A 25,083-nucleotide genomic window follows, 5' to 3' on the forward strand; every position below is an offset into this window, starting at 1 on the left:
CCTAGTTGTAACGCTGCTTCTGTCGAGGCAGATGACCGTTTATACTGAGCCCGGTTCTGCTGGAGGTTTTCCTCTCCACTGTCGCTTCATGCTTGCTCAGTATGAGGAATTGCTGCAAAGCCATGTACAATGCAGACGACTCTCACTGTAGTTCTACGGTTCCCCAGGAGTGAATGCTGCTTGTCGGGACTTTGATGCAATCAACTGGTTTCCTTATATAGGAAATTTTTGACCAATCTGTATAATCTAATTGAATTTGACTTCCTAAAGTACATGTTTCATGAATTGGTGCTATATAAATAAAATTGAATTGAACTGAACATCGTTCCACCCTGGCACTCAGTCAAATGGGGGAAAGTGATGTTTCTAAAATCCCACGGAAGCAGCGAGAAAGAACAATTTCATTACATTTTTTTTTTTCTACAGTTTACAGTTGCGCTTAGTTTTTAAACACACCCAGCGACCATTGTTGCTGTTATCTCTGTTGAATGAACCCCGGCGGAGTGGGATCTGAGCCTGACGGACGCTGGCTCGCATTGAGAAAGGGAAGAAACAACAACACACGTGAACATGCAACATGCCCATTTATTGAAGTGACAATTAATACTGTGAGAGCAGTCTTCAACATCAGCAGGGTTACACACTGAAAGGGGGTGGGGGTGTTCTCATTTAAAACGGTGCCTTCTTCAGTCTCGTTTGGCATTTTTGCAACTTTCAAACCAAACACTTCTCACACGAAAAAGCAAAAATAATAAAAAAAAAAAAGGATCGCGAGTTCTGAAAAAGTTAAGCCACTAAATGCTCCTACTGCTGCTTCGTAAACTCAGAAACACGACAGAACACCGCTTACCTGAATACTTAACAGAGCATAAATAATAAAACCCGTACGTCAAAAGGAACACTGCAAAAACGGAACTAGAAATAAGTAAAATTTTCTTAAAATCAGCGCATTTGTTCTTGATTTGAGCAGGTAAATAAGATGATTTGCCAATGGAATAAGATTTTTGCACTTAAAATAGGAACAACTCGTCTCCATAATCTTATTTCAAGTGCAGTATATTTAATTTTCTTATTTTAGGGGGTCAGAATACTCATTCCATTGGCAGATAATCTTATTTACCTGCTCAAATTAAGGATAAATACATTAACTTCAAGAACATTTTACTTATTTTTAGATCCGTTTTTGCAGTGAAAGACCAGAACATGATACATTCTCCGTTCCCCCGCGCCGCCAAAATAAATCCAGGGTCGGCACTCTTGAGACGACACGTTTTTCAACGACAAAAAAAAACAGCCGAGTTGAAGATTTCTGTGGGTTATTAATCAGTTGGATTTATTACAGAGATTTCTGAGCAACGTGTCTATCGACACATGTCCCTGTGGGATTAGGATGTTAGTCAGGCGGCTCAGTCGGGCCTTGAAATGACTGCCGTTAGACGAGAGCAGGCGAAGGCATTTATGACGTGAGACAGGAGTCCATCACCTCCCGTTGTCCTGGCAGTGGACGTAATGGGACAAAAAAAAGTAGGAGGATCAGGAGCTCTCCGTCTGCCGCAGCGCCGTGAGATCCCTCTGTTCCCCGGCTGCCACCTCATCCGGGATCATTTCAGGCCCGTTCCTCTGCTGCTTTTTAAGGATTTGTGCCAAAAAAAGAGGAGCGGGGGACGGCGAGGCGTCGGCACTTTTTAAAGACGATTTCACTCTAGATTTAGACGTTTTCCGAAGAAGGCGGAGAAATTAGATGGAAAAATGGAGCTTTTTTAAAATTCAAGTTGCTTTAGTCAAAAACTGAAAACTGTCGTTTTAATCTTGGCTGAAGGGGGAATGTAGTGATTTCACAGCGAGACAAGCTTGGCACTTTCGCACTAAAGCAGCTAAAGCCACTTGCTTCAGCTCGGTCTGATTTATTCTTACTATTTTGGCAGGTAAACACAGCAGAGAGGCCTTACATTTCTCCATTTTTGAAGCATAAAACAGAGCTATTAGTGGGATCAAGGCGAGAGGAAAACTAATAAGATTTGGCTCCTTTTTTTGTCCAAACAAACCACAGCGACTCCGGCCGTCGGCTTTTTCCCTTCGTCATGCGGTCGCGCTCGCCGCCTCAGCCGCAAAAAATTAAAAAAAAACACACACGCACCAAGCTCAGGACGGCGGGAGCAAATTAAAACTTCACGTCACTGGAACCACGAGTCACCAGCACACAGACACTTAAAACTTCACCAAGTCGATCTTCATACGTCCAGGGCGGGAAGCAAACGTTAAAAACCGCCAACGAAACGGCCGCCGTTAAGATTCCAGCCCTGCTTTCAAATCGAGCACAGAAATCAAAATAATAATAATAATAAAAAAAAAGGTCACTAACACTGACTAGTCTACTCAGAAACACGCGTTTCTGCTCCTTCTTTCTATACAAATTAAATCAATAAATAATAACGAGAGTACCTTCCATAGACATGAGTGTAACCTAACAGTCAGCGGCTTTACAATAAACATGAGTGAAACCTAACAGTTGTAGAGAGGTGTGTTCACACCCTTACTGGGGGGGAAAAATAACCTTAATGATCAGCCCCATTTTTCTTGTAGCCCAGAACCTGAGCGAACTACTCCAGATCATCCACGTCCTCCGTCATCACGGTGCTGGTCTGTTCTGAGGTCACACCTGGAGAAAAACAGAAACAACAGTAAAAGGAAGCACGACTTTAACTTGTTACATGTCGGCTTTGTTCACACCGCAGGTCTTGATGCTCAATTATGATTTTTTTTGCTGAAATCTGATTTTTTTCTTCATATTACTATTAAATGCGGAAGCCACGGTTCAGGACCGCAAAGTGACGGCCGTGCGCAGACAACAGGAGACGTCACAGAGCAGTGCACTGTTCGCGGGAGTAATGGTGAATTGTTTCTAAAAGTTTTCAATAAAGTTTTGTTTAAAAAAAAAAAACCAAAAGAAAAAAAAAAAACTTGGATAACTGTTGGCATCTCTCCTTGTTATTAGAAAGCTGTACTAAGACCACATGATAGTGAGATGAAGGTAAGAAGAAAGCAGCACAGCGGTCTTCTACGGAGCGCTAGCTGCTGCTAATGTGTGTAGATGTGCAGTGAGAGTCAGGACAGTGACGTAAAAGACGGATAAAATGCGACATGACCGTTCAGACGGCATACGCTTTAAAAAAAAACATGATACGTATCTGAATTGGCACCTCATATGGAAGTGTCTCAGATTTTTTATTTTTTTTGGGGGGGGGGGTGAAAAGATCGAAAAAAAAAACAGATGAAAAAAACTTGGATATGAGTCGCATATGGGCAAAAAGATCGAATTTTGGTCGCATTTTCCTGCAGTGTGAATTCCCGCCTCCCTGAGAAAAAGGAGTGGAAAAAGCACTAACGGCTACCTCCTGGAGGCGCTGACACAGTATTGAACACTTTATTGAACACTTGTAATTATTGCGACACATCAGTCGCATTAAAGAATTGAAAAGAAATTGTGCGTCAAGACCTGCAGTGTGAACGTAGCCTGTTTGAGCCTTTAATTATCTTGTTATGTAGAGATAAATCCTTAATCTAGATTTGTCTGATTTGTCATTATCTCAAAATGTTGAGATAACGAGACCTCAAGGTTTTGTTTTTATGTAAATTACATTATCCCAAAATTTAACGGTAAATGGGCCCGAATCATTTTATCACCGTGATAACTTATTCATTATGTTAGGTTTCATAACGATTTTATTGTCTCTTTATATTGAGATAAGGACCTCAAGTTTGTTCTGTTACAATAAACAGTTAATCTCACATTAAGATAACGAGTTTCACACTTTTTGTCACATTTCAGCTTTTTTCTGCATTGGTCTCAATGTTTTTTTTGCTGTGAAAATGTTTCTTTATCTCCAAATGTGAACATTTTACTGCCATAAAATTTTCAAAAGGAATTGAAACTCTTTGGTTTCTTTGGTTGAATTTAAGAAAATGGACATAGGCTCCTCATTTTGTTCTCAAGCATGGCTTAGTACTTATTCATCTTAACATTTCAACACTGTACTTTTACACTTGTCCTGTTGGTGACTTTATATAATGTTGGAAAGTTTCTTTTGTTTAAAATGAGAATTAATTATTTTAAGGTCAGAAATGATCTTGTTATGTAGAGACAGCTTGATTTGTCTTATGTTTTATCATCTTTATGTCAAATTAAGAACACATCAACCCTTGGTTGAAAAAAATAATACCTTTACTATCTCAAAATATAAAGGTAAAATGACCTGAACCGTCTGACTCTCATGACGGATTCATTATCTTACGTCGAGATAAGACCTCTACTTGTTTTGTCATGAAAAGGGTTTCTTACATCTAATGAGATTTCAAACTTTTTTGTCACGATAAGCAATTTATTATCTTGTTGGGTCGATATATATAGATATGAGACAAATATACAAGATAATTTATGTAAGATAAACTTGTTTTGCTCTGATTACCGTTTCATTATCTCTTCTGTTTACTCGTTCTAACAGTTTTTACTGGTCAGACCTAATTTAAACTAAACCAAAATGCCTTAAAAGTTGAATTCTGCTGTTAAAGATCGGCATCATTGCATTAAACCTCATATTTTACACACAGTCGAACCATCATAGGTCTCAGCGTTCAGAAAGCATATAAATATGTTTGTACTTGAAGCATCGTCATCATTGCCAGACTTCTTCTTCTCCTCCATGTAGCCGTGGCTGAGCAGCTTGGACATGGTGGCCGGAGGAGCTTTCTTATCGTAGGATCTGGGGAGGAGAGGCTCACCTTATAAAAATCTCTAAAACCTAATGAATGAATCAAATTTACAGAAGTAAAGGTCTTACATTCTCTTATACTTGTTGGTCATGGACAGACCCTCCAACTGCTCAGTCGCATCATCCGGAGACATCTGCGGGTTGGAGAGGGATCCAGATCCAAAGTTATATAAGAAGGAACAACAGGACTCACGGCTGAAGAACTGCAGGGATTCACCAAGTAACCAAACACATGGAGAAATGAGCTGCTGGGGAACATCAGGGGAGCAGAGCAAAGGATGAGGTAAGGAGGAAAAGTGAAGGACTTTCATGCAAAACAAAAAAAAAAAAAAAATTTTTTTTTTAAAATTAGCATGATTAAAACCAACCAGAACCAAATCCACAGAAAACATTTTAAAATTAACAAATAAATGATATTATCAGCTTCGACCGCATAGTTTTTACCCTGGAAACTCAGTGCCCTGCAAAAAGTATTCATAATCCTTGAACCTTTTCACAGCCTGTCAGGCTACAACCGCAAACTAACTTAATGCATTTCGTTTTGATTGCATGTGACAATCCGGACCTGAGAAATTTTAAAAATGTGGACAACATCAAGCCCCTTTAGGCGTCCCTGATGGGCCTGCTGAAAATCTAGAAATCAAACGTTCATAAACATCCCAACATACTGCTTTTATTTGGTGTTTAATTTAAACAGCCTCAATTTAAGATTATTTATTCAATTTAAGCATAAACTAGACCAATATTTGTATGTTTTTCATGTTTTTCAGTTGGTGAGTCACATTTTATTCTTCGGTTTTCGCTCTATAAAAGCATCGTGAACAAGTTCAAGCGGGGTGTGAATACTTTTGCACGTCACTGTAGTCCGATTTCCCAACTGCAGTCGCTTCCCAGTCAGTATGGCCCAGAAAACTCAACAAAGTACCTGCGAGGAAATTAAATCCTTAACCAATTTCCAAATGTGAGAACGGAAAAATAAGGTTGGAGGATGAAGGAAGGATTATGATAACTGAAATAATGAGAATAATAAAAGATGGGGTGGCGTCTGCATGGCATGAATGTTGGGGAGTGACTAATTCGGTCCATTCACCTTCTCTTTACCGTGGGTAAACCTATCAGTCTCTCTTTCCCAGGAGGAATTGTTATCAGTGCCAAACGGAGCAGCCAGAGGCTGCCTGCCCGCCCTCATCTGGCTGTCAGGAGACGTTGCTTTGCTTCCGCTGAAAGCACAAAACCACGGTGACAGTCCATGTGAGCGTTCTGGGAACATTTGGCCTGCAGCCGCAGCGCTACGCTAACAGACACTTCCATCACGGCGCATTCAGGAACATTTCATGACGGATGTCAGCTCCGTGTGTATTCAGCTACTTCTCCTGCTCTGGACCGATCCTCTGACAGCGTTTCCCCTACGTCAGCATCAGGCCTATCAACACCGGCACCTTCATCGTGTTTGACGTCCTGTCGGAGGCCCTACCTCTTCGACTCGTCCCCTCCGAACCAGTTGGGCGGGTTGTAGTCTTTCTTCGGTGTGTCCTCGGCATCCACGTCGTGACTCAGTAGCCCTGCAGAAGGAAGTGAAACACCGTGAAGGCGGCGAAAAACGACGCAGGCAGCGATGACTAAATGCTATCGCTCCTCTACGAACACCAGGAGGGGTTTAACCTGCAGCTAAATCTGCTCAGAGGCCAAACAATGACTCCTAACCATCAGTGCTGGGGAATCTCACTAAACAACAGCCTTTTGTTCTTTGTATTTGTTTAGTACTACTTCTCCTATTTCTGCAACAATAACAATGATAACTAATAAGTTCTCCCTCCACTGGCTGTTTTAGAGTAGATTTTAAACTTTTTATTGTTTTTAAAGCTCTTTGTGGTCTGACTCCACCCTACTTCTTAGGGTTTCTGCTACATGCACCGCCACGGTAGGGCTTGACGATAATTCAATAAGGATATATATATATATAAATCGATAGACGTATCGATTATAGAAAAAAGGCTCAATAAAAAGTTCAATAGAATAACAGTTCTATTACATTCTAGCCAATCATGTATGTTAATACTACAGCTGTTACATCCTCCCAGCCAATCACAACGCAGACCCAGGAATGCTCCGTCACTAAGCTCCGCCCCCTTCAAAGAGTTCAGAGAGCTCTTTTCTTCTTTTTTAAAAACTTGCAGTTTTGGTAAAAAGTTGTCTGAATAAACGGTTGAGTTTAAATTTAGTGTTAGTCTGTTCTTTATCTAAAAATAAGTCGCTAAGCAACAGCATGAAATAGCCAGGGCTGCTGTTAAAATGTATGTTTTGAATTTGTTGATAATTAGCGATATCGATTAATATGATTTTTATCTTATCGATAAGCTTTTTTTCCTATATGGTCCAACCCTACACCAGTGTAAAATAAAAGCCGCCACATCTTCAGAACGACGTTCTTTTTTTATTTATGTTAAAACAATGCTAAGCAAATTTAGCCTTTATTTGCACGCTTATTTAACCATAATCTCAGTTTGGAATACATTTAAATACCATGAAACGTTAAAATGTACTTTATTTTGAAAAACCAACACCGCCTGCTCCTTCCTGTCTGGCTGCAAAGCTAGCTAGCGGCTACTGCGCTAGCTAGCTAAACTAGAGACAACAGTCCAGTGTTGTCCATTTAACGTCTTTGTTGCTACATTTAGCATCTTTGTTTCTACATTCAGCGTCTTTGTTGCTACATTTAGCGTCCTTGTTGCTACATTTAGCGTCCTTGTTGCTACATTTAGTGTCTTTGTTGCTACATTTAGCGTCCTTGTTGCTACATTTAGCGTCTTTGTTGCTACATTTCGCGTCCTTGTTGCTACATTTAGTGTCTTTGTTGCTACATTTAGCGTCTTTGTTGCTACATTTTGTGTCCTTGTTGCTACATTTTGCGTCCTTGTTGCTACATTTAGTGTCTTTGTTGCTACATTTAGCGTCCTTGTTGCTACATTTAGCGTCTTTGTTGCTACATTTCGCGTCTTTTCAGACAATTCTATCAGTTTTCTTTCCAAAAGAAACGTTTTTTGTTGTATTGGCGACTTTACAGAAAGCAACAGTCTTTCTGGAGTCACTGTATTGAGGCAGCAGTGAGAGTTCCTGCTTCCCTCAGCACTGTCTCACAGGCACACAACAGCTGCTGCTGCCTCGTCATGTAAATACAGTTTTTAAAATAGTATTTTTTTTGTCTTTGAAACTGTTGCAGTAAAATAATTCCCTGAATTTGATTCACAGAGAGCTTCAATCACCTCGTTCACTTTGTGTGCGTCTGCGTTCTTAGTACATTTTTTGTTTAACGTAGTGTGGATTTAGACAATGTATTAAAAGTCATAAAACATTTTTTAAAGGTAATTTCTAGTTCCAAACATACTTAATCACTATTTTTAATAACTTATTTGTCTTGGCAAAAGCTCTCCTTGTAGCCTGGGTCACAAATATATGAACAAATATGAAAAATTAGATGACATCATCCACTAACAAAGCTAAAAACAACCCCCGGAATAGTACAGAAATTTAAAAACAGCATTTCACAATCACCATTAACAATATCTCTTTTTTTATTCTTCATTTTTTTTAAACAAGAAGGCCTTTTTTAAAAGGCCTCCACACATTGTGGGGCTCTCAGGATTTTAATACGACGTAGCACTATGGCGTTTAACTCCAGAACTTTTATTCTTTTATCCATTTTTAAAGGATGTAAAGCTACATTTCAGATTAAACATTGGGTCAGAGCCTTCAGAGATTCTGGTAAATCCCAGACGACAACCTCAGCCCGAAATAACTAATAATAATAATAAGTCTCACACACATTACCAATGCAATGCACTGCAGCATGTGGCTGTGATTAGAAAAAAGGTGTATGAATAGTTTTACAAGGCATTGTATGCATCAGATCATTTCCTTCATTTTAGATTACAGTTAAATTGCTGGATTTTTCAATAACAAATCAGTTGGACTTAAATCCATCTGACATTTTCCACTCATTTTGGATTTTTCAGCATCTAATCAGTTTATTAGTCGCACCCACAGCCTTTTATGTCGTCCCAAATTACTAAATATTAGGGCTGGGTTTCTACTAGAACGAGCCGATTTGATACGATTCTCGATACATAGCTCAGCTTGGTTTGACTCCAATATCGATATTTGTTCGTTCGTTCGTTGTCTTCCGCTTATCCGGGGTCGGGTCGCGGGGGTAGCAGATATTTGTTACTTTCAAATTAATGCTCAAAGTCACTCTATCAACAAAACCAGCCAAATATTATGTTTATGATCAATTTATTGAACACTGATATATTAACAGGAAAATAAACCGCATTTGGTTCAATGCATTCAACGTATCATAGAAACAAAAATGTGACCAAACGTCTGATTTTTAGGGACGAAGGCTCTTCTAAAATTCGTCTCAATTGCTCTTCCTCACTGTGAACAGTAATGGCTGTAATAACGCCCCCTAGGGGTTGGGAGGTATATCCATATTAAAAGCCAGAATATGTTTTTAAAAACATCAATATTAATCTTTGTATGGATTTTTATGCACAGCCCTAGTACATAAATTTATTTGGTTCCTTTGCGAATCTGCAGGCTGCTTGCTCCTGGATTGATTCATACAGTTTTATCGAATCACCAGGTTACCTTTGTGTCCTCCCTGCTTTGCCAGCTTGACGTAGTCCGAGTCGGTCTCAAATATCCCAACTCGCCGCCCGCTGGTCCTCTCCGCCGCCGGGCAGTCGGTGGCGCTCTGGCAGAGACCAGGAATCTGGGAGGTGGGTCCAGTGGCGCCGCTGTTAGCAGCTCCGGGCTTGATGCCTGCAAAGAACCAAAGACGGCCTTCAAACAAATGCAATGTAGTCGTCCGCTGACATATTCAAACAATAGTTGTTACGATCTGTGTTTTCTTTAGGTTCTGAAGTGCTTTCATCGTAGTAAGAAGGGACAGAAAATAAATAAGCATGTGTTGACTCATGCGTGCCCAGGAGCATCTGAAACTCTTCAGTCTTCCAGTAAACAAACTTAGGGGAAAATATGCCACAAACGCTAACAAACGTGGCGAGGAAATGCAAATCAGCGTCTCACCTCCGGGCTTGGTCCTTCGATGGTTGGGTACAGCAGCGCTCATTTTAGCTGGAGTCTGTCAACTAAAAGGTCAAACGTTTTAAATCTGCAAACAGACAAAGCAGGGGTGTGTTGAGGTGACAAACAGTTTGCAATGATTTCAGTATTTTTTTCATCTGGAAGTCACTTTGGTTCCTGACTGTCTCCACAGGGTGGTGGTAAAAAAATTGTTAACCGCGGTGGTTAACTGAGAAAAATTCACTGTCAGCACAGAAAAATAATTATAATGGATGAGGAAGTGTCCACAAGTTCCCTAAATAGACCTGAGACATTACACAAAAGGTGAGATGAGGGTTTCTAGTCGAAATTCATCTTCATCATCCCTCTTCCTCCTCATCATCCCTCCTCCTCCCCTTCATCCTCCTCCTCCCCTTCATCCTCATCATCCCCCTTCCCTTCATCCTCATCATCCCTCCTTCCTCATCATCCCTCTTCCTCCCCTTTATCCTCATCATCCCTCCTCCTCCCCTTCATCCTCATCATCCCTCTTCCACCCCTCCATCCTCATCATCCCTCTTCCACCCCTCCATCTTCATCATCTCCCCTCCCCTTCATCCTCATCATCCCTCCTCCTCCCCTTCATCCTCATCATCTCTCCTCTTCCCCTTCATCCTCATCATCCCTCCTCCTCCCCTTCATCCTCATCATCCCTCCTCCTTCCCTTCACCCTCATCATCCCTCCTCCTTCCCTTCATCCTCATCATCCCTCCTCCTCCCCTTCATCCTCATCATCCCTCCTCCTCCCCTTCATCCTCATCATCCCTCTTCCACCCCTCCATCCTCATCATCTCCCCTCCTTCCCTTCATCCTCATCACCCCTTTTCCTCCCCTTTATCCTCATCATCACTCCTCCTCCCCTTCATCTTCATCATCTCTCCTTCCCTTCATCCTCATCATCCCTCCTCCCCTTCATCCTCATCTTCATCATCCCTCTTCCTCCCCTTGATCCTCACCATCCCTCTTCATCTTCATCATCCCTCTTCCTCCCCTTGATCCTCACCATCCCTCTTCATCTTCATCATCCCTCCTCCTCCCCTTCATCCTCATTATCCCTCCTCCTCCCCTCAATCCTCATCATCCCTCCTCCCCTTCATCCTCATCTTTATCATCCCTCTTCCTCCCCTTGATCCTCACCATCCCTCTTCATCTTCATCATCCCTCCTCCTCCCCTTCATCATCCCCCCTTCATCCCCATCACCCCTCCTCCCCCCCTTCATCCTGTGTGTTTGGCCAGTGCAACAAACTGACTTCATCCATCCATCCATCCATCTACCTGCATATACAGATAAATAAATAAGGGGGTGGAAATACTATTCCTGTTGCATCTACTTGTATATATTATGTGTGTGAATCCTGTTCCGGTGTCTCTAAAAATAACTAAATAATAAGCCACCACAGTAACACACAGTGACAAAACATTATTGATTCTCTTGATCCTCTCATCCTCACCCTTCCCTTTATCCCACCACCATCATTCCTTTCCCTTCCTTTTATCCCACCATCCTATCACCCTCATCTCCCCTTTCTTTATCCTCTTTGTTGTAGTTTCCATCTGAGGGTCCTGAGTGGGCTAGAGAAACCCATCTCCAGAAGGCTGCTCCCCCACGCTGAGTCTCCTCCTCCTCCTCCTCCTCCTCCTCCTCCCAAGCCTTCAATCACTTCTCCCCAGATGACCTAATCCTCACTTTCCCTTCATCCATCCCTTCGCCCACTTCCTCCCATTCACTTCACCTTTAATCTGATCTTTTTGCGGTGTCACCCTCGCTAGTGAAGCATGGATAAAAAAAGACAGATGGGTGGATGAAAGTACAGATGAGCGCACAGATCATGAACGGATGAATGAATAGACGCATAAACGGATGAATGGATTCATGCAGACAGGTGGCTGAGCAGACGCATGCACAGATGAATGTGTGAACAGACGCGAAAATAGAAATAAAATGTGAAATCTGGCTATGCAGCATTGTCAGCGAACCAAAAACGGCCAAGCTTCGCTATGAAGCGCGGCTTCTATCTCTACAGCTCCATCAAAAACAAACAAAACTGTTCTTCGTTTGTTTATTTGAGCCGTACCATGATATATATACTTCCCACTTCATATTTCGGCTCTTATGTGATGAATAAATTACTCAGATAAGAGGCTAACAAAGCGTTGCTAACCGAGTTAGCCGCCTAGTTTCCACCGCTATCTTCATTTTACACTGTAACGATGCGGGTTTTCTGAACGGGATGCCAACAACGGCAAATAAATACTAAAATCTAAACATTTCTTACTCTCGCTGTTCTGTGCACCTTCTTGTATTTGATGAGTTGGGTTGCGGCAGTTATAGAAAGCCGCTAGCTTCTTTTTTTTCTCCCCCTTCTTCACACAGAGCTTCCGGTGGCACCTGCTGCTCTCTTCCTGGTTGTAAATCAAAGATCGTGTATTTGTAAACGACGCCCTACGTTGCGGGACTTTTGATCGCGCTCTTACCAATGCGTGGAGATATAACGAGAGTGAGAACTCTGTCCTGCGCAGCCTCCGTTGCATGGATGAATAAACGATCTTTGTTCTGCGGTCAAACAAAGCTGCTAAAATCAGAGACGTTTCTAGAAAGTTTTCCAAAATTAAGATCAGTGATATGTTCAGATTCTTGTTTATTCTTAATTAGCTTGCAGTATAACCATTCAGAAGGCAGGCCAGATATTTTAATAGAAATTCAACAGACATTATATAGAATAAATATGATGAGTTTAATGATAAATTTTGTGTGGATACCAGAACATTATGGAGTAAAGGAAATGAACAGATAGATAGGGCAGCAAATGAAGCTGTGAGAAGTGGATTTAATTATTCATTTTCATAAATCGGAAGTTAAAATCTTAATTAAACAGAAAATGAAGGATAATTGGCAAAAAGAATGGGAGAAAGGAAAAAGAGGACGTTGGTTTAATAAAATTCAAAAGAAAACTGGAGAAATGAGAACAGGAAGAACAAGAAGAGAAGAAACAATTATTTTTCAATTGAGATTTGGGCATACTGGCTTAAATAGTACTTCATTTTAGGGAAATATTGGAATGGTAAATGTGAATACTGTGGAATAGATGAAACAATTGAACATGTCACGTTGTACTGTAATAAATAGGAGGAGGAGAGACAGCATTCTACATTTAAGTAAAGTAAAAGTTAGAAATTAGATTTATTTGAATTATTTAGAAGTGATTCAGAAAGTAACATTTACAGGATAATATTTCGCTATCTATAAATAACACAATTGTATAATATAATTTATTTCCTGAGTCCTTCTGGTCCATTCTCCATACCAGTAGATAGCGGAAACGCATCAATTTGTTGTTTGCCAGCTGCCAAAAATATTTGAATAAAGAAGAACGTTTTCCAACAGGTGGCATGATCGTGGCTGCTTAGCGTTTGCGTTAAAAGTCAGATGCCAGATATCTGAATGATGTCACCCTTGACTTTTTGTGTTGTCATTGCAAGCAGGAGATTTTTAAACCCTGTTCCCAGTGACAAAATTAACTCGTATTAAAAGTAATGTGCCAACAATATCTTTTTCGGCATTTCATGCATGCATGCACTATGACACGTTCACTAAAATTTGTATAGTACTGTGTGTGAAACTGATTTAATGCAACAGAAACCATCCAGTGGGGATTCTTGAATGCATGGCATCCCCATTTTTTTAATAACTTGTTTTTGTCCAAGTTTTTTTTTTTTTTTTTTTCAAATTTCAGGTTTCATACATAATCAACTTGTCTAAATTCTGGTAAATTCCTTATAAACTATTGAATAGTCCTCTAGCTTGGCATGAAATCTGAAGGTGGGAGTCATAATCTTGGAATATTTCCCACCTGCAGTGTACAATCATATTACATACAGAGTGGTCACACTTTGGTGTGGCCACTCCCCAATGACTAGACATAAAACTCATTCTGGGCACATCAAACAATTTTTTTTCAGTCCTCATGCTGTTTCTCCACAGGATGGAGTTAATAGTTAACATCTCAAAGTTGCATATGGGTGTCAGGCGTGTGGGACTGAGATCAACCCTAGCAAGAAAGCCATTTCAGACTCAGCTAAGACCTACATAAGGTGCTCCACTGGTTTACATTCAGTTAAACCTAGCAGGTCCCACATAGGAGGCCTATCATGAGCCAAGGTAGTCAGTTACAGCCTTACCAAAATCTGTATGAAGCCAGCATACATCTACTAATGGGTGGGGGTACCTTTAGCACAAATAGCCAATTATTTAAAAAGAAAAGTAAGGAAATGTATGTTTGGTTCTAGCTGACTAGAATGACTAGTTTTTTCAAACTAATGCATGAGGAAGTTTGCTGAGATGTCATGTTACTTTGACAAATTAATGCTTTTATTCATTCTAAAATATTCTGCTTACTCAGATGAAATTATGAGACAAGAGCAAACATGGAACACAAAACGCACTGAAACAATGTTAGCAGTTAAAACAGATGGCATGACAGTCAAAACGTTATACAATGGAGAAATACCAAGATTGATCAGTATGCAAAAACAGAACCGATGGTTCACAAAGAAAAAGTAAAAACCACTTTAAGAATATAGATGAATCTAAACATATAAAAACAATGCTTTCTTTGGTACACAAATGATCGACGAAAGGATTTTGAATTTGACTGAAATCTTGCAATACTTACAGATGAAACATATATTTTTTTTGTATTAGTATGACAATGTATATGATTGATTGATTGATTGATTGATTGATTGATTGATTGCTTGATTGAAAAAACAAAATCACACCACAACACACAACTATACAATAAGACACACACAATAATATATATGTATATGAAATGGCTATATATTATTTTTTTTAAAATGTTATTATATGGTTTAACATATAAATTAGGCCACAATCACTTGCACTTCAGGCTAACATTTACATTTGTCACAGAGCTCTTCAAGACAAACCTTTGATTAAAATATTTTTTCCAGTTTATTATTCAAATCCAAAGACAGCATGCAGGTTAATGTTTGCAAAAAAATTTAAAATAATGCAGCAGTTGTCACAGCTTGAACATGCTGCAGAGGTGTGTCGACTGGCAGTCGAACTGATTTGACTCTTTAATCCTTTCCATGGTGTTGGAGATCCCTCAGAGGTCTTTACCACAGGCAGGACAGATTATGTCCTCTTTGAACGTCAGGAAGCCTCGACCGACCAGAGACACGTTGCACTTTTGGCAGTTGAAGCAGTCGTTGTGCCACTGGCGAGCCTCAAATGAGATGTACTTGCTGCCCCCGAGACCTGAGGTAAAAACAGCAGAGGAGTCCCATGATTTTTCTAATGCAATAACTTGATAATTGACGGTGGTTTGACACACTGGATGCCGAGAGAAGCATATGATCTTCAGAATGATGAGCTTAGATTGAAGGTGTTGCTTATGCTATTAAAAACCAACCAATTACAGTTATGAAAGAGGCTTTTTTTGCTCCTTTCAACTTTCCTCCATGACTAAAGTCTGTGTTAAAATTCTCTAGTTCTGCAGTTGCCTAAAAGTGTTTTTTTCCAACACCTAAAATAGGATCTGAAGTTTAATAAGATAATTTTACCACTGATTGGGGTGGTGCAGTAGGCACATTTCTTCGCAAACAGGTTGCAGAAGCACTCAAGGCAGTAGGTTAAGTCATCTCGAGAAGTGAATCTCTGGCCGGCGAGCTGCATTTTGCAGCCTGTGCAAACGAAGCATTCCTTATGCCAGGGCTGGTCATGGTAGCTCACCCCTCCAGTTGTTATGGGCTAAAAGATGGAAAGAAAACAAAGTAAAACAAACAATTTTTTTAAAATACTGGTTTGGCCATCAGACTTCTTTATTTTATGATATCAATACTTGAGCTCCTGCAATTTACAACATAGTTGATTCAGGAATAGAGGTTGCAATATGTTAGTATTTAGTGGAAATAAAAACACACAGTACACACAATCAGCTTTAACAGAGGTAGAGTTTTTGCCATCAAGTCACATTGTAATAAAAACTAAAGGCCATCATATTTTGTTGATTCAATAGTGAAGAAATTCAAAGCTAAACCCTAACTAGCATAAAGGTAAGACCTAACTATCAAGTTAGCAAAACAGTTAGTGACACAAACCTAATTCCCTTTACAATTTGTAAAACTATGTGGAAACTAACATTGGGCCAAAGGCTGACTGTTGTAAAAATAAAATCTAACTCTCATAAAGAACTGATTAACAAAAAACCCTATCTGGGATTTAAGCTAAAGGCTAAGTGACATTAAAGCTAAAGGCTAAATATGTTAAAGCTAAAGGCTAAGTGACATTAAAGCTAAATACTAAATATGTCAAAGCTAAAGTCTAACTGGCAATAAATGTCAAGATAACTGTAATAAAATATGTAGGCAAATTATCATAAAGCTACAGTCTAACAAATTAAAAAAACAATTGCTAACAATCAAAATGTAATTAGCATAACTGGGTATAAAGCTAAAGGCTGATAATCATTAAAGCTTAAAGCTAACTATAATAAAGCTAAATTCTAACTACAATTAAAGGTAAAGGCAAAGTAGCCCAGCTTTGATTGAAGCTTAAAAATGATTATCAAGCCTAGTTGAGGAAAAAGCTAAAAGCTAAATATCACTAAGCTAAACAGAATTAAGGATAAACTCTTTTTAGGATCAAAGCTAAAGGATAACTTTTGAAAAGTTTATTTGCCTAACTGGAATTAAACCTAAAAAGCTAAGGTTTAATGGGATTAAAGATCAATGCTAATTACCAGACATCTTATTTGCTAAATTGGCAACCTAATTAGCCAAAAATACCGAAGCAGACAATGGCTTGTGAATTTCAATTTAATAACAAAATTCAATTTTAAACTAAATATAATTTAAGAGCTAGACATGTATGATAAATTGGCACGGTTGTTTATTTGGGTACTCTTACTAGATTTTTCAATAACATTTAAGCCTCCCTTTTTGCTGTAAATAAAATAAATAACTAAGACTCTAGCCGAAATAGAAAAAAACACAGACTGAGTTTATATATAAAAAGGAAGACAAAGTTTACAAAATAAATTGACAATATAGTCTGAGTGTTTTTAAGCTGTTGGCAACATTTGATCAATCAATATAAATCCATGATAAAATGTGGTTGTAGTTTATAATAAAAGGTATTGTATTATAGAATTCACAAAGAACAAAAACAGATTTTAAGAATTTTCATATCTGACTCAATCCATTCAAATGGTCAAAAGAGGAATATATAAAAAAATGGCATTTGTGTAATTTTTGTTTTACAGATTATAAGTGCATCAAATAGGTGTTTAGAACTCATACTCTATATGAATGCGAGGCAGCTAGTTTTGAAACCCTTTTTATGCAGTAATATTCTTCATAAAAGACAGTAATTTCATACATTGACGTCCTTTTGGCCGTTTGCTCCTGACTTATTCACAAGTGAAACAGATGACTGCCGCCTGCACCGGCTTTCACGACAAAAAGACGCCTCCGACTCCTGCCTGCCTGGCCATCTGTTTCTTGCTTGTTTTTGTTATTAATCATACATGTGAATCTTTGTAGCAATTAGTCATGCCAACTTTTAGCTGCTTTGAGCACAGAAGAAGGCCATATATTTTCATGTAATTAGTTTATGTAGCAGAAAGAGGCAGTTAGGAGGGTTTAATGTGGAGTGTTGTTAGGCCATTTACCTTCTTGCAGTGGACACACTGCAGGGCAAACAGTTTCTCATAGCAGGCCAGGCAGTAGTTGTTGCCATCCTTCTTGACAAAGCTCTTGGTGCCAATGGGCTGCTGGCAGGATTTGCAGGTGAAACATTTCTCGTGCCAACTGGTGCCCTTATGCTCCATCTTCTTGGTGCCTTGAATGGGAAAATTAAATTGTAGATTTGTTTGATTTTATATCAATCGTTTTTCATACTAAACATGCACTAGTTATTCAAAGTACATGAGAAATAGTGAAAGAAAAGTTGATTTCTACCTGGCATGATGGTCTTCAGGCATGCATGGCACTTGGAGGAATACTCAACACAATAGCAGTCGGTGCACATCAGAAGGTCATTCTTGGTTGCAAATGGCTTGTCGACAAGGGATCGGTTGCACTTGTTGCAGAGAAAGCATTCACTGTGCCAGTGACAGTCCTTGAAGGATAGATCCTTCAAAAAAAAAAAAAAACAAGGAGTTCAGAATGTTTTATTTGACTTAAATTTTCCACCAGCTTCAAATATAAACATTTAGCTTCAAATTCACAATTGACATCAATTTGTTTGATTTGATCTTAGTTGGGGAAGCGTAGATCTGCTTCAAAGGTTGTAAAATACGTTTATGAGTTTTATTTTTGTTATAAGAAAGGACAGCAATAACAATAACAGAGTTGAAAGAAATCTAAACTTGGTATACATATATTTAGCATTGCAGCACAGCTAGCTGACACAGAAAGTGAGAAGATAAACAGGTTACAGTGCCTTGTGAACATATGCTGTCAAAGCTTAAGTTATTGTTATTGAGATGCCAAACAAAATGCTAACTTTATGTCTGTTGTAGAGAAACACTGAAATAAAAAATAGTACACTTAACCAGAATCTCCACTTGTCTTATTTATTTTTCTAGATGTTAGCATTAGCTTTGCATCATGCAACAGAGACTTAGTAAATTAACCATTACTTCTACCATTGTATAATATTTTATTGTACTCTTATTGTTTTCCGTTATGAAAAACAAAAGAAAAAAACTAGGACAAACTCTGCACTAGTTGCTGTTAACGTACAAGCTAGCGTTGGCTAGCAAGCTGTTGCAGAGAGTACAGACTTTTACACCTCCACGAACCCTCAATTTTAAAGTTGTTGGCATATTTATAATTCAGTCATTAGTTTTGCCCTATAGCAACCATTCAAGCAGATCATAATTAGCGTAGATGTGCACTGAGCACATTCTTTCTTATTTCATATTCCAATAGTCTTAAGGGTTTTAAGGGGTCCTCCAACAATGAAACACATATATGTTGCCATTGTTTGTTTAGTGTAAAGGTATAAAAGATCCAGATAACTATACTGATTTGTGTATGTATTTGCATAAGATTAAAAATATTTGAAGTTTAGTGACTGTCATGAAACGTTCACTTAAGTTGATATAGAAAATAAAAGAATCACCAAAGTTAACCAGCAACAAAGACATTGCATTTAGATTAGAGATACAACCTAAAACATGAATGTGTCACCTTGCTGGTGCAGCTAATGAGCTTCTTGCACATTTCACAGTTGCTGGAGAAAAGCGCCTCATAGCACTTGATGCAGTAAGGATGGTCCTCCCTCAGGATGTACTTCTGCCCGTATAAGGAGTCCTTGCACTCCGTGCAATCATAGCGCTCAGACATTTTGACTCAGATCTCCTCGGAGAGTCCTCCTCTCTGCAAAATTAAAGTAAATTAGTTTTAAAGACGGCCACAGTAATTAAATAACTTTTCTGAATACAGCATTTTATGACACAGAGAATGAAGATTAGAGTTCCTGGTATTCCAGAAGAACTGTTTACAAAAGGACAACTGTACGGCCACAGGATCATGTGGTCATCATATCAATTCATTACGACATTGACCTGCACCTGAACCAGGACTCAAAGCATTCAAGTATTAACAACCATTTAATTAAGTACAACATTCAACAAATTAGGCAGAGGAATCCTACAAACACTGCAGAAAATTTCTACTTTATAAATGGAAATGACATGACTTTAAATCTAGTTTGTACTCCACAATGAAGTTTGTAGGTTTGATGTCAAAAGGTAGACTGAATTAGATTGAAATGAAAAGAAAAAACATCTCCTGCATCAAATAAGGGTTCCTCTGAACTTATATTTGGCCCAGAGATGATATCCAAAGGAAGTTACAGGTCTTTTATTTTCATTTATTCAATAGAGCTATTTGTGTGTAATCGAATGTGTTGGATTAGTTGAAATACAGACAGTGGCGGCTTGTAAATTGGGGATGCTCGGCCACCACCCCTATCAAAATTGCAGTGAAAAAGTGTAGAAACTGTGAACATAAATTACTAAATAAAAACGTATTATCACGTCTGTTCTCTTAAAATATGTCTGACCTTTGATTTTTCAAGATTTCCAATAAAAAAGAAGGGAAAGTTATATTTCGCGTAGCTGCCCTAATTTTTCATTGTAATTTTTCAATGTAACTTTTTGGCTTCCACATGACTTCATCCTGGTCTCTAATTTGTTACTTAAAGATTCTCTTCGGGGTACAGCTCTCTGCACCTATGGTCAATCAACACCGTATGTGTCATTCTTCATCCAATTGTATTAGTTTATCATACCTGTCAGTCAAATTCACACCCCTGGCATCTCAGATGTACATGCACCAGTTACAGAAAAGTCACACAACAACGAAAAGACAAGAGAGAATGGCCCAGCGAAAGAAAATTCAGCCATTTATTTAGAAAAAAAAATGATTTAAAAAGACTATTGATAGAGAAAATAAGCAGGAAAATTAACTGACCAGACTTGAAAATCCAACTGGAGGGAAGTTACCAGGAAAAACTTATGTTCAAGTAGATTCTATTGTATAGTAATCTCTTACCTCTAGTGCGCCCCCCAAAACCAACATATCACCAGCTGCCACTGAATACAGAGGCTGCTTTTGTCCATGACTGTAGGACATCCAGGAGGAAAGCTGATCAACCAATCCAAAGGCAACACTTAGAGTTAACACAAGAACACCAGGCATCTATGATGGACTTTCTTATAAGCATTCAGCTTAATTCACACAACCACCTCTGGAGGGTCTACACAAAGTATGCTCCTTACTGTGGTATAAATCCCCTGAACCTCTGTCAAAGCAACTCTTCTAACGTATTTGTTCACCTTCCACCATTTGAGACCTAAAGCATAACCATTGTGTAACCCAGTGCTTCCAAAAAAAAAAAAAAAAAACCAAAAAAAAAAAAACAGAAATCCATTTATAGACGGTATATTCTCCAGTTTTAGTTCAGTAACCTTTTGAACTCATTCACATTCCCTCTACACTTCTGCAGGATTACCAATCTTCTACCTTAATGATGTAATGCATGTTTTGCATTGAAATTCCCCATCACAGTCATTTCTCCATACACAAAACCTTTAAAAAACAGACTTTATACATTTCAGGACCCTATACTCAACAAAAACAAACATAACAAGCCACACCCCTCAGTCGACCCTTTCTATCTGATAGATTATCTGCAATTTTCTCAAGATACGCTCTACTCTTTTTTTTTGTTTTTAAGGTAAACTGAGTTCAAGTAATTTTATAAACCTTTGCAGCCACTACATCAGTGTTTCCCAATTTCTTTTAGCTTCCTACCCACAAAGTAACAGCATCAGAAAGTTGATATCCTAGCAATCCCTGGTAGAGGCATTGCAAAAACAAAAAAATTCCAAAAACAGTTCAAATGTTTTTAAGAAATACCTTATTCTGCAATTTTTAGCTCCATGTGATGTATGAGATAAAGTCAAAACTTCCTAGTTGGTCCTGATCCCAACTTTGGGAACTGTGATTCTTTATACCAAGAACAACCATCAGTTCTATGCGTTAGTCTGGATATTCTAAATTGGTCCAAACCTTTTTATTAATCATGCATCATAAAAACTACCTAATAGTATTTCTCATTGGCCTTTAAAGCCTCTATTAAATTAACCATTCCCTCCACACTCCCCGTTAGAGTTCTCTCTCCTCTTTAAGACATTAGTTACCTCTATGAAACAGTTTAATCATCTATACCTCTGTGAAATACCTCTACTTCCAATAGACACTGAATAGTCCTTTTGTTTGGCTTGTGGTAAACCCCTATAAACAAGATTTACTGTCTGGATTCTACAATGAAACCACCTCTGTTTGCTTTGAGCTCATCTTCTCTGCTTGTCCACTGCCTTACTTCCAAAACCCAGAACCGCTGCTTTCCGTTTGTAGCTCAACTAATCTGTTAAATGTCAACCGAAAACCAGGATTGTAATTCTCTAATCCATAAACATCAACACTGTAGGATCAGTTAAGATATTCCTCCCCAGGTTTAATGCAAAACTCCATGACTGACGGTGAAACAGAGTGAATAAAAGCATGCAGGTCTTACCTCAACGTCAGAAGGGCTGCCTACTTGCAGTCTGAGTCCAGTGGGATCTACTGTACAGAGTATTTCAGGAGCTTTATTAAATTAGACCAAAGTGGGACCCGTGATGGGGCAGGAGGTTGGGGACGGGTGGCCTGACCAGAGTAGGCAGGCTAGTTTGAATCCGGGCTGCTATGAAATCACAGCAAACTTTTGAAATGTTAAAGAAGAAAACAAACAACAATGTGTTATAAAATGGTGGTGTTTTAACTCGACCTGTTCTGCACATCATCATTTATTACAATACTGTGGTGAATATTGCTGCAACATATTTGAAAGCCTGATTTTTGTAATTTATAAAAATGGTAAAATATTGTTAGAATATACATATACATGTAATAGATCCACATCTGAGTATCTCAAGTTCGGGTATTATTTGAACACTTTTCTTGGCAGAGTTGGTAGAGTTTAATTGGTTAGTTTCCTGTACTTTCAGATGTAAAGCTTTAGGTTTGGATTTAGACGTACCGCAAACTTAAAGTTAATCTGCTTTATCTATTCTGAAACAATATCTGTTGTGTTTGTTATTGTCTTGTTGGATGTCCAAGAGTGACTGTCTAAACCAAACTTTCATGCTCAGATGAAAGAAAATGTATTCAGAGGTTCAGGAACCACGTCATCTGAACTGGTAACTGCCAAAACCTTGGTGTCACCATCTGGGTAGAAGCCCACTTAATATCACCATAGACTGAAAAGATCAAAACTTTAAAGCAAAATAGACTTCTTAAAGCTTGACTGAATTTGGAGGAGTCATTGTGAGGCTTTCAGACCAAAGCTCAATGAACTAATAGTTGAGTATGGTGGTGGCAGCATCATAGTACGTGTTTTGTTGCCAGTGGTACTGGTACATTGCATAAAGTGGGTGAAATATTGCAGAAAGAGGATCACCTCCAAGTTCTTCTCCGTCACCTAAAACAAACATTTAGGTTGTCAACAGGACAGAGTTGAAGGCAGAATCTGGAATTTCTCCAGTTCTCCCTTTGTCTGCTCTTCCACTCCTCAGGGGAATTGCGTGGAAAAGAATCTCTCAAATCCACTCTGGTCTTATCTCTTTTTACTGAGGCCTTCCTCTTCTTTTCATAAACTTGTACGCAGTTCGCTTCTTGCAAGTCTCAGCCATGTTCAAAGTCTACGGTGAGAGCAGCGGAGCAACAATGAACGGCTAACACCGAAGCTAACTGCTAAGCTAACCGCTGAGCTAACCGTTAAGCTAACCGGATACATAATCACTAGAAGTGCGCGTACGCAGCCAGCAAGTGGAAACTAACAAGGAACGTGGACGCACACTGGCATTAAATGAACACGTTACAATGATTAGCACGACCAATACATAAGATGATACCCCCAAAACCAGAGAGGGGTTTGAGAGCAGGACCAAAACTCTTGAAAATCCCTGCCCTTCGGGCCAAACGGCAGGGATTGGTCAAAGTTTTGTACAGGCCTGCAGCTCCCACACAGATCCAATTTTTTAACCTCCTTTTTTCTAAATACATAATGTATTTACTACTGTCAGGATGGAAGGACCATCCTGACAGTAGAGTTTTGTTTCACCCAGTAAAACAAAAAGTGTTTCAAAACAGTATTATCAACTCCACCTTTAAGGGTTCAAACTGGGGAATGGTTCAGGACAAACATCAAAACTGGTTTTGGAATTGATGAACTAATCTAGCATTAAACGTCTTTAGTGGCCTTCCCAGAGCAAACGGATTTAATCAAACGAATCAACTACCAGGCCTGCCAAGAGGAATGGTTAAACATCCAGCTCAAAGAATGCTTAATGTACGTTAATGGTTCTAAGAGATGTGTGACTGAGTAGCTTGGTTATATTTGAGGCGGTATGGATTAGAGAAGCTACACAACAGACTAAATGTGCACACACAGTTTTTGTTTCTAAAAGTCATTTTAGTTGTAAGTTGTTTAATCATTCCATTGGGGAAAAGAAAAAAAGCTTGAATAAAACATCAAAACTGCATGATTACATGATGGGTGAATGTAAACTTCTCACCTACAATGTAAATTTAAATTAGGAGTGCTAATCCCACAGATATTATGTGCATTGTTAATGTAATTAACACATAAACTTATGACTAGAAACTGTGAATATCCTTCCTCAAACCTGTCAGCCCTGCATCAAATCCCTATAAATACAATTATCTCTACATCACAAGATGATGTGAAGCCTTGAAGGGCTGATTGTTAGCACAGACTGGCTCTTTGGGCCTCTGTGAAGTTTCTGCCTTGTGGTAAGAATGCTTGCTTTTATTCCAAATCTAATAAAGGTGATAGTTTAATGTGATTACGTAGCTTCCAGGAGACATAATTACTCAGGTTTTTTTTGACACATGGACCAAACATGCGGCAATATTTTCACGCCCCTTCATATCTGTCTAAATTTAACTTAAACAGTTACAAAACATTTATTCAGCCAGATTTTTTCTGGTCATCAACTGATGGTGTTTTTGCAAAATGACTAATGCAAGTGTCTGGTATTCACTTCTTTAATGTCATTTAGGCTTAGATCATCCAATTTAAGCCTTGTGAAGAATGTGTATTGATAAAGCCCGGCTGACACAGCAGATGACACATTAAGGGTTAAAATAACGCCACATAGATTCCCAAACACAAGAAGAAGGCCTAACAATAAAGAAGATAACAGTAGATTTAAGGCCTGTGAAAGGGCCCACTGTTGTGGAGGTCAACCGTTATTTAAAATATTAAATAACGGTTGATTACCAATGTTTGGGTAATGGTGTGGTAAGAACATACCGATCTCCAGCACCAGAAGTCACAAGATTTGAGTATTTTAAATGTAAAGATGGTTAAAAACAAACAAAGCTCTTTCAGTTGAGAACATTGGTTTATTGGGGTTGAACTTTGTCATGCGCTGTAGATATCGCCAGTCCCAATTGTTTAAAAAGCACAGCATAGACTTAAGAAAAAGGATTCATATCAACGAGTTTCACTTATATTAGTGTAGAAAAATCTTTTTTTTTTTTTTTTTTTATTCTGGTGAAATTTCTAGTTGCATGTGAAAA

General features: G+C 38.8%; 2 protein-coding genes across 3 annotated transcripts; both read right to left on the reverse strand.

Moving 5' to 3' along the window:
* Nucleotides 1-1,176: 1,176 nt before the first annotated feature.
* On the reverse strand, nt 1,177-12,311 carry c24h7orf57 (chromosome 24 C7orf57 homolog). Of its 2 annotated transcripts, none has more exons than XM_021311501.2 (8): nt 12,171-12,311; nt 9,858-9,942; nt 9,417-9,590; nt 6,244-6,331; nt 5,860-5,989; nt 4,839-4,972; nt 4,660-4,760; nt 1,177-2,659 (listed from the first exon to the last, which is right to left on the reverse strand). In XM_021311501.2, exons 2-8 carry the CDS (start codon nt 9,898-9,900, stop codon nt 2,601-2,603), a joined length of 729 nt encoding a protein of 242 aa, XP_021167176.2. In that variant the 5' UTR covers nt 9,901-9,942; nt 12,171-12,311; the 3' UTR covers nt 1,177-2,600. The 2 variants fall into 2 exon arrangements, with proteins under 2 accessions (XP_021167176.2, XP_012709589.1); XM_012854135.3 differs by having other exon boundaries at nt 4,839-4,903; nt 12,171-12,309.
* Nucleotides 12,312-14,234: 1,923 nt separating this feature from the next.
* On the reverse strand, nt 14,235-22,120 carry LOC105918941 (four and a half LIM domains protein 2). The gene is made up of 6 exons (XM_036128221.1): nt 22,013-22,120; nt 19,117-19,305; nt 17,881-18,055; nt 17,592-17,761; nt 15,484-15,670; nt 14,235-15,178 (listed from the first exon to the last, which is right to left on the reverse strand). Exons 2-6 carry the CDS (start codon nt 19,270-19,272, stop codon nt 15,027-15,029), a joined length of 840 nt encoding a protein of 279 aa, XP_035984114.1. The 5' UTR covers nt 19,273-19,305; nt 22,013-22,120; the 3' UTR covers nt 14,235-15,026.
* Nucleotides 22,121-25,083: the final 2,963 nt, after the last annotated feature.

Source organism: Fundulus heteroclitus, chromosome 24, assembly GCF_011125445.2.
Source record: "Fundulus heteroclitus isolate FHET01 chromosome 24, MU-UCD_Fhet_4.1, whole genome shotgun sequence".
NCBI lineage: Eukaryota > Metazoa > Chordata > Actinopteri > Cyprinodontiformes > Fundulidae > Fundulus > Fundulus heteroclitus.

Bases quoted from the DNA above. Each gene is read 5' to 3' on its own strand.
- LOC105918941 (XM_036128221.1), bottom strand. From the start codon at position 19,272: ATGTCTGAGCGCTATGATTGCACGGAGTGCAAGGACTCCTTATACGGG. The intron at 17,762-17,880 runs GTAGAAATCAAC...TTCCCATTCAAG, and splicing joins CCTGAAGACCATCATGCCAG to GCACCAAGAAGATGGAGCAT. The intron at 15,671-17,591 runs GTAAATGGCCTA...TCCATCTTTTAG, and splicing joins AGTGTGTCCACTGCAAGAAG to CCCATAACAACTGGAGGGGT.
- c24h7orf57 (XM_021311501.2), bottom strand. From the start codon at position 9,900: ATGAGCGCTGCTGTACCCAACCATCGAAGGACCAAGCCCGGAG. The intron at 9,591-9,857 runs GTGAGACGCTGA...GGTTCTTTGCAG, and splicing joins TCGAAGGACCAAGCCCGGAG to GCATCAAGCCCGGAGCTGCT. The intron at 6,332-9,416 runs GTAACCTGGTGA...TTCCTTCTGCAG, and splicing joins AAAGCAGGGAGGACACAAAG to GGCTACTGAGTCACGACGTG.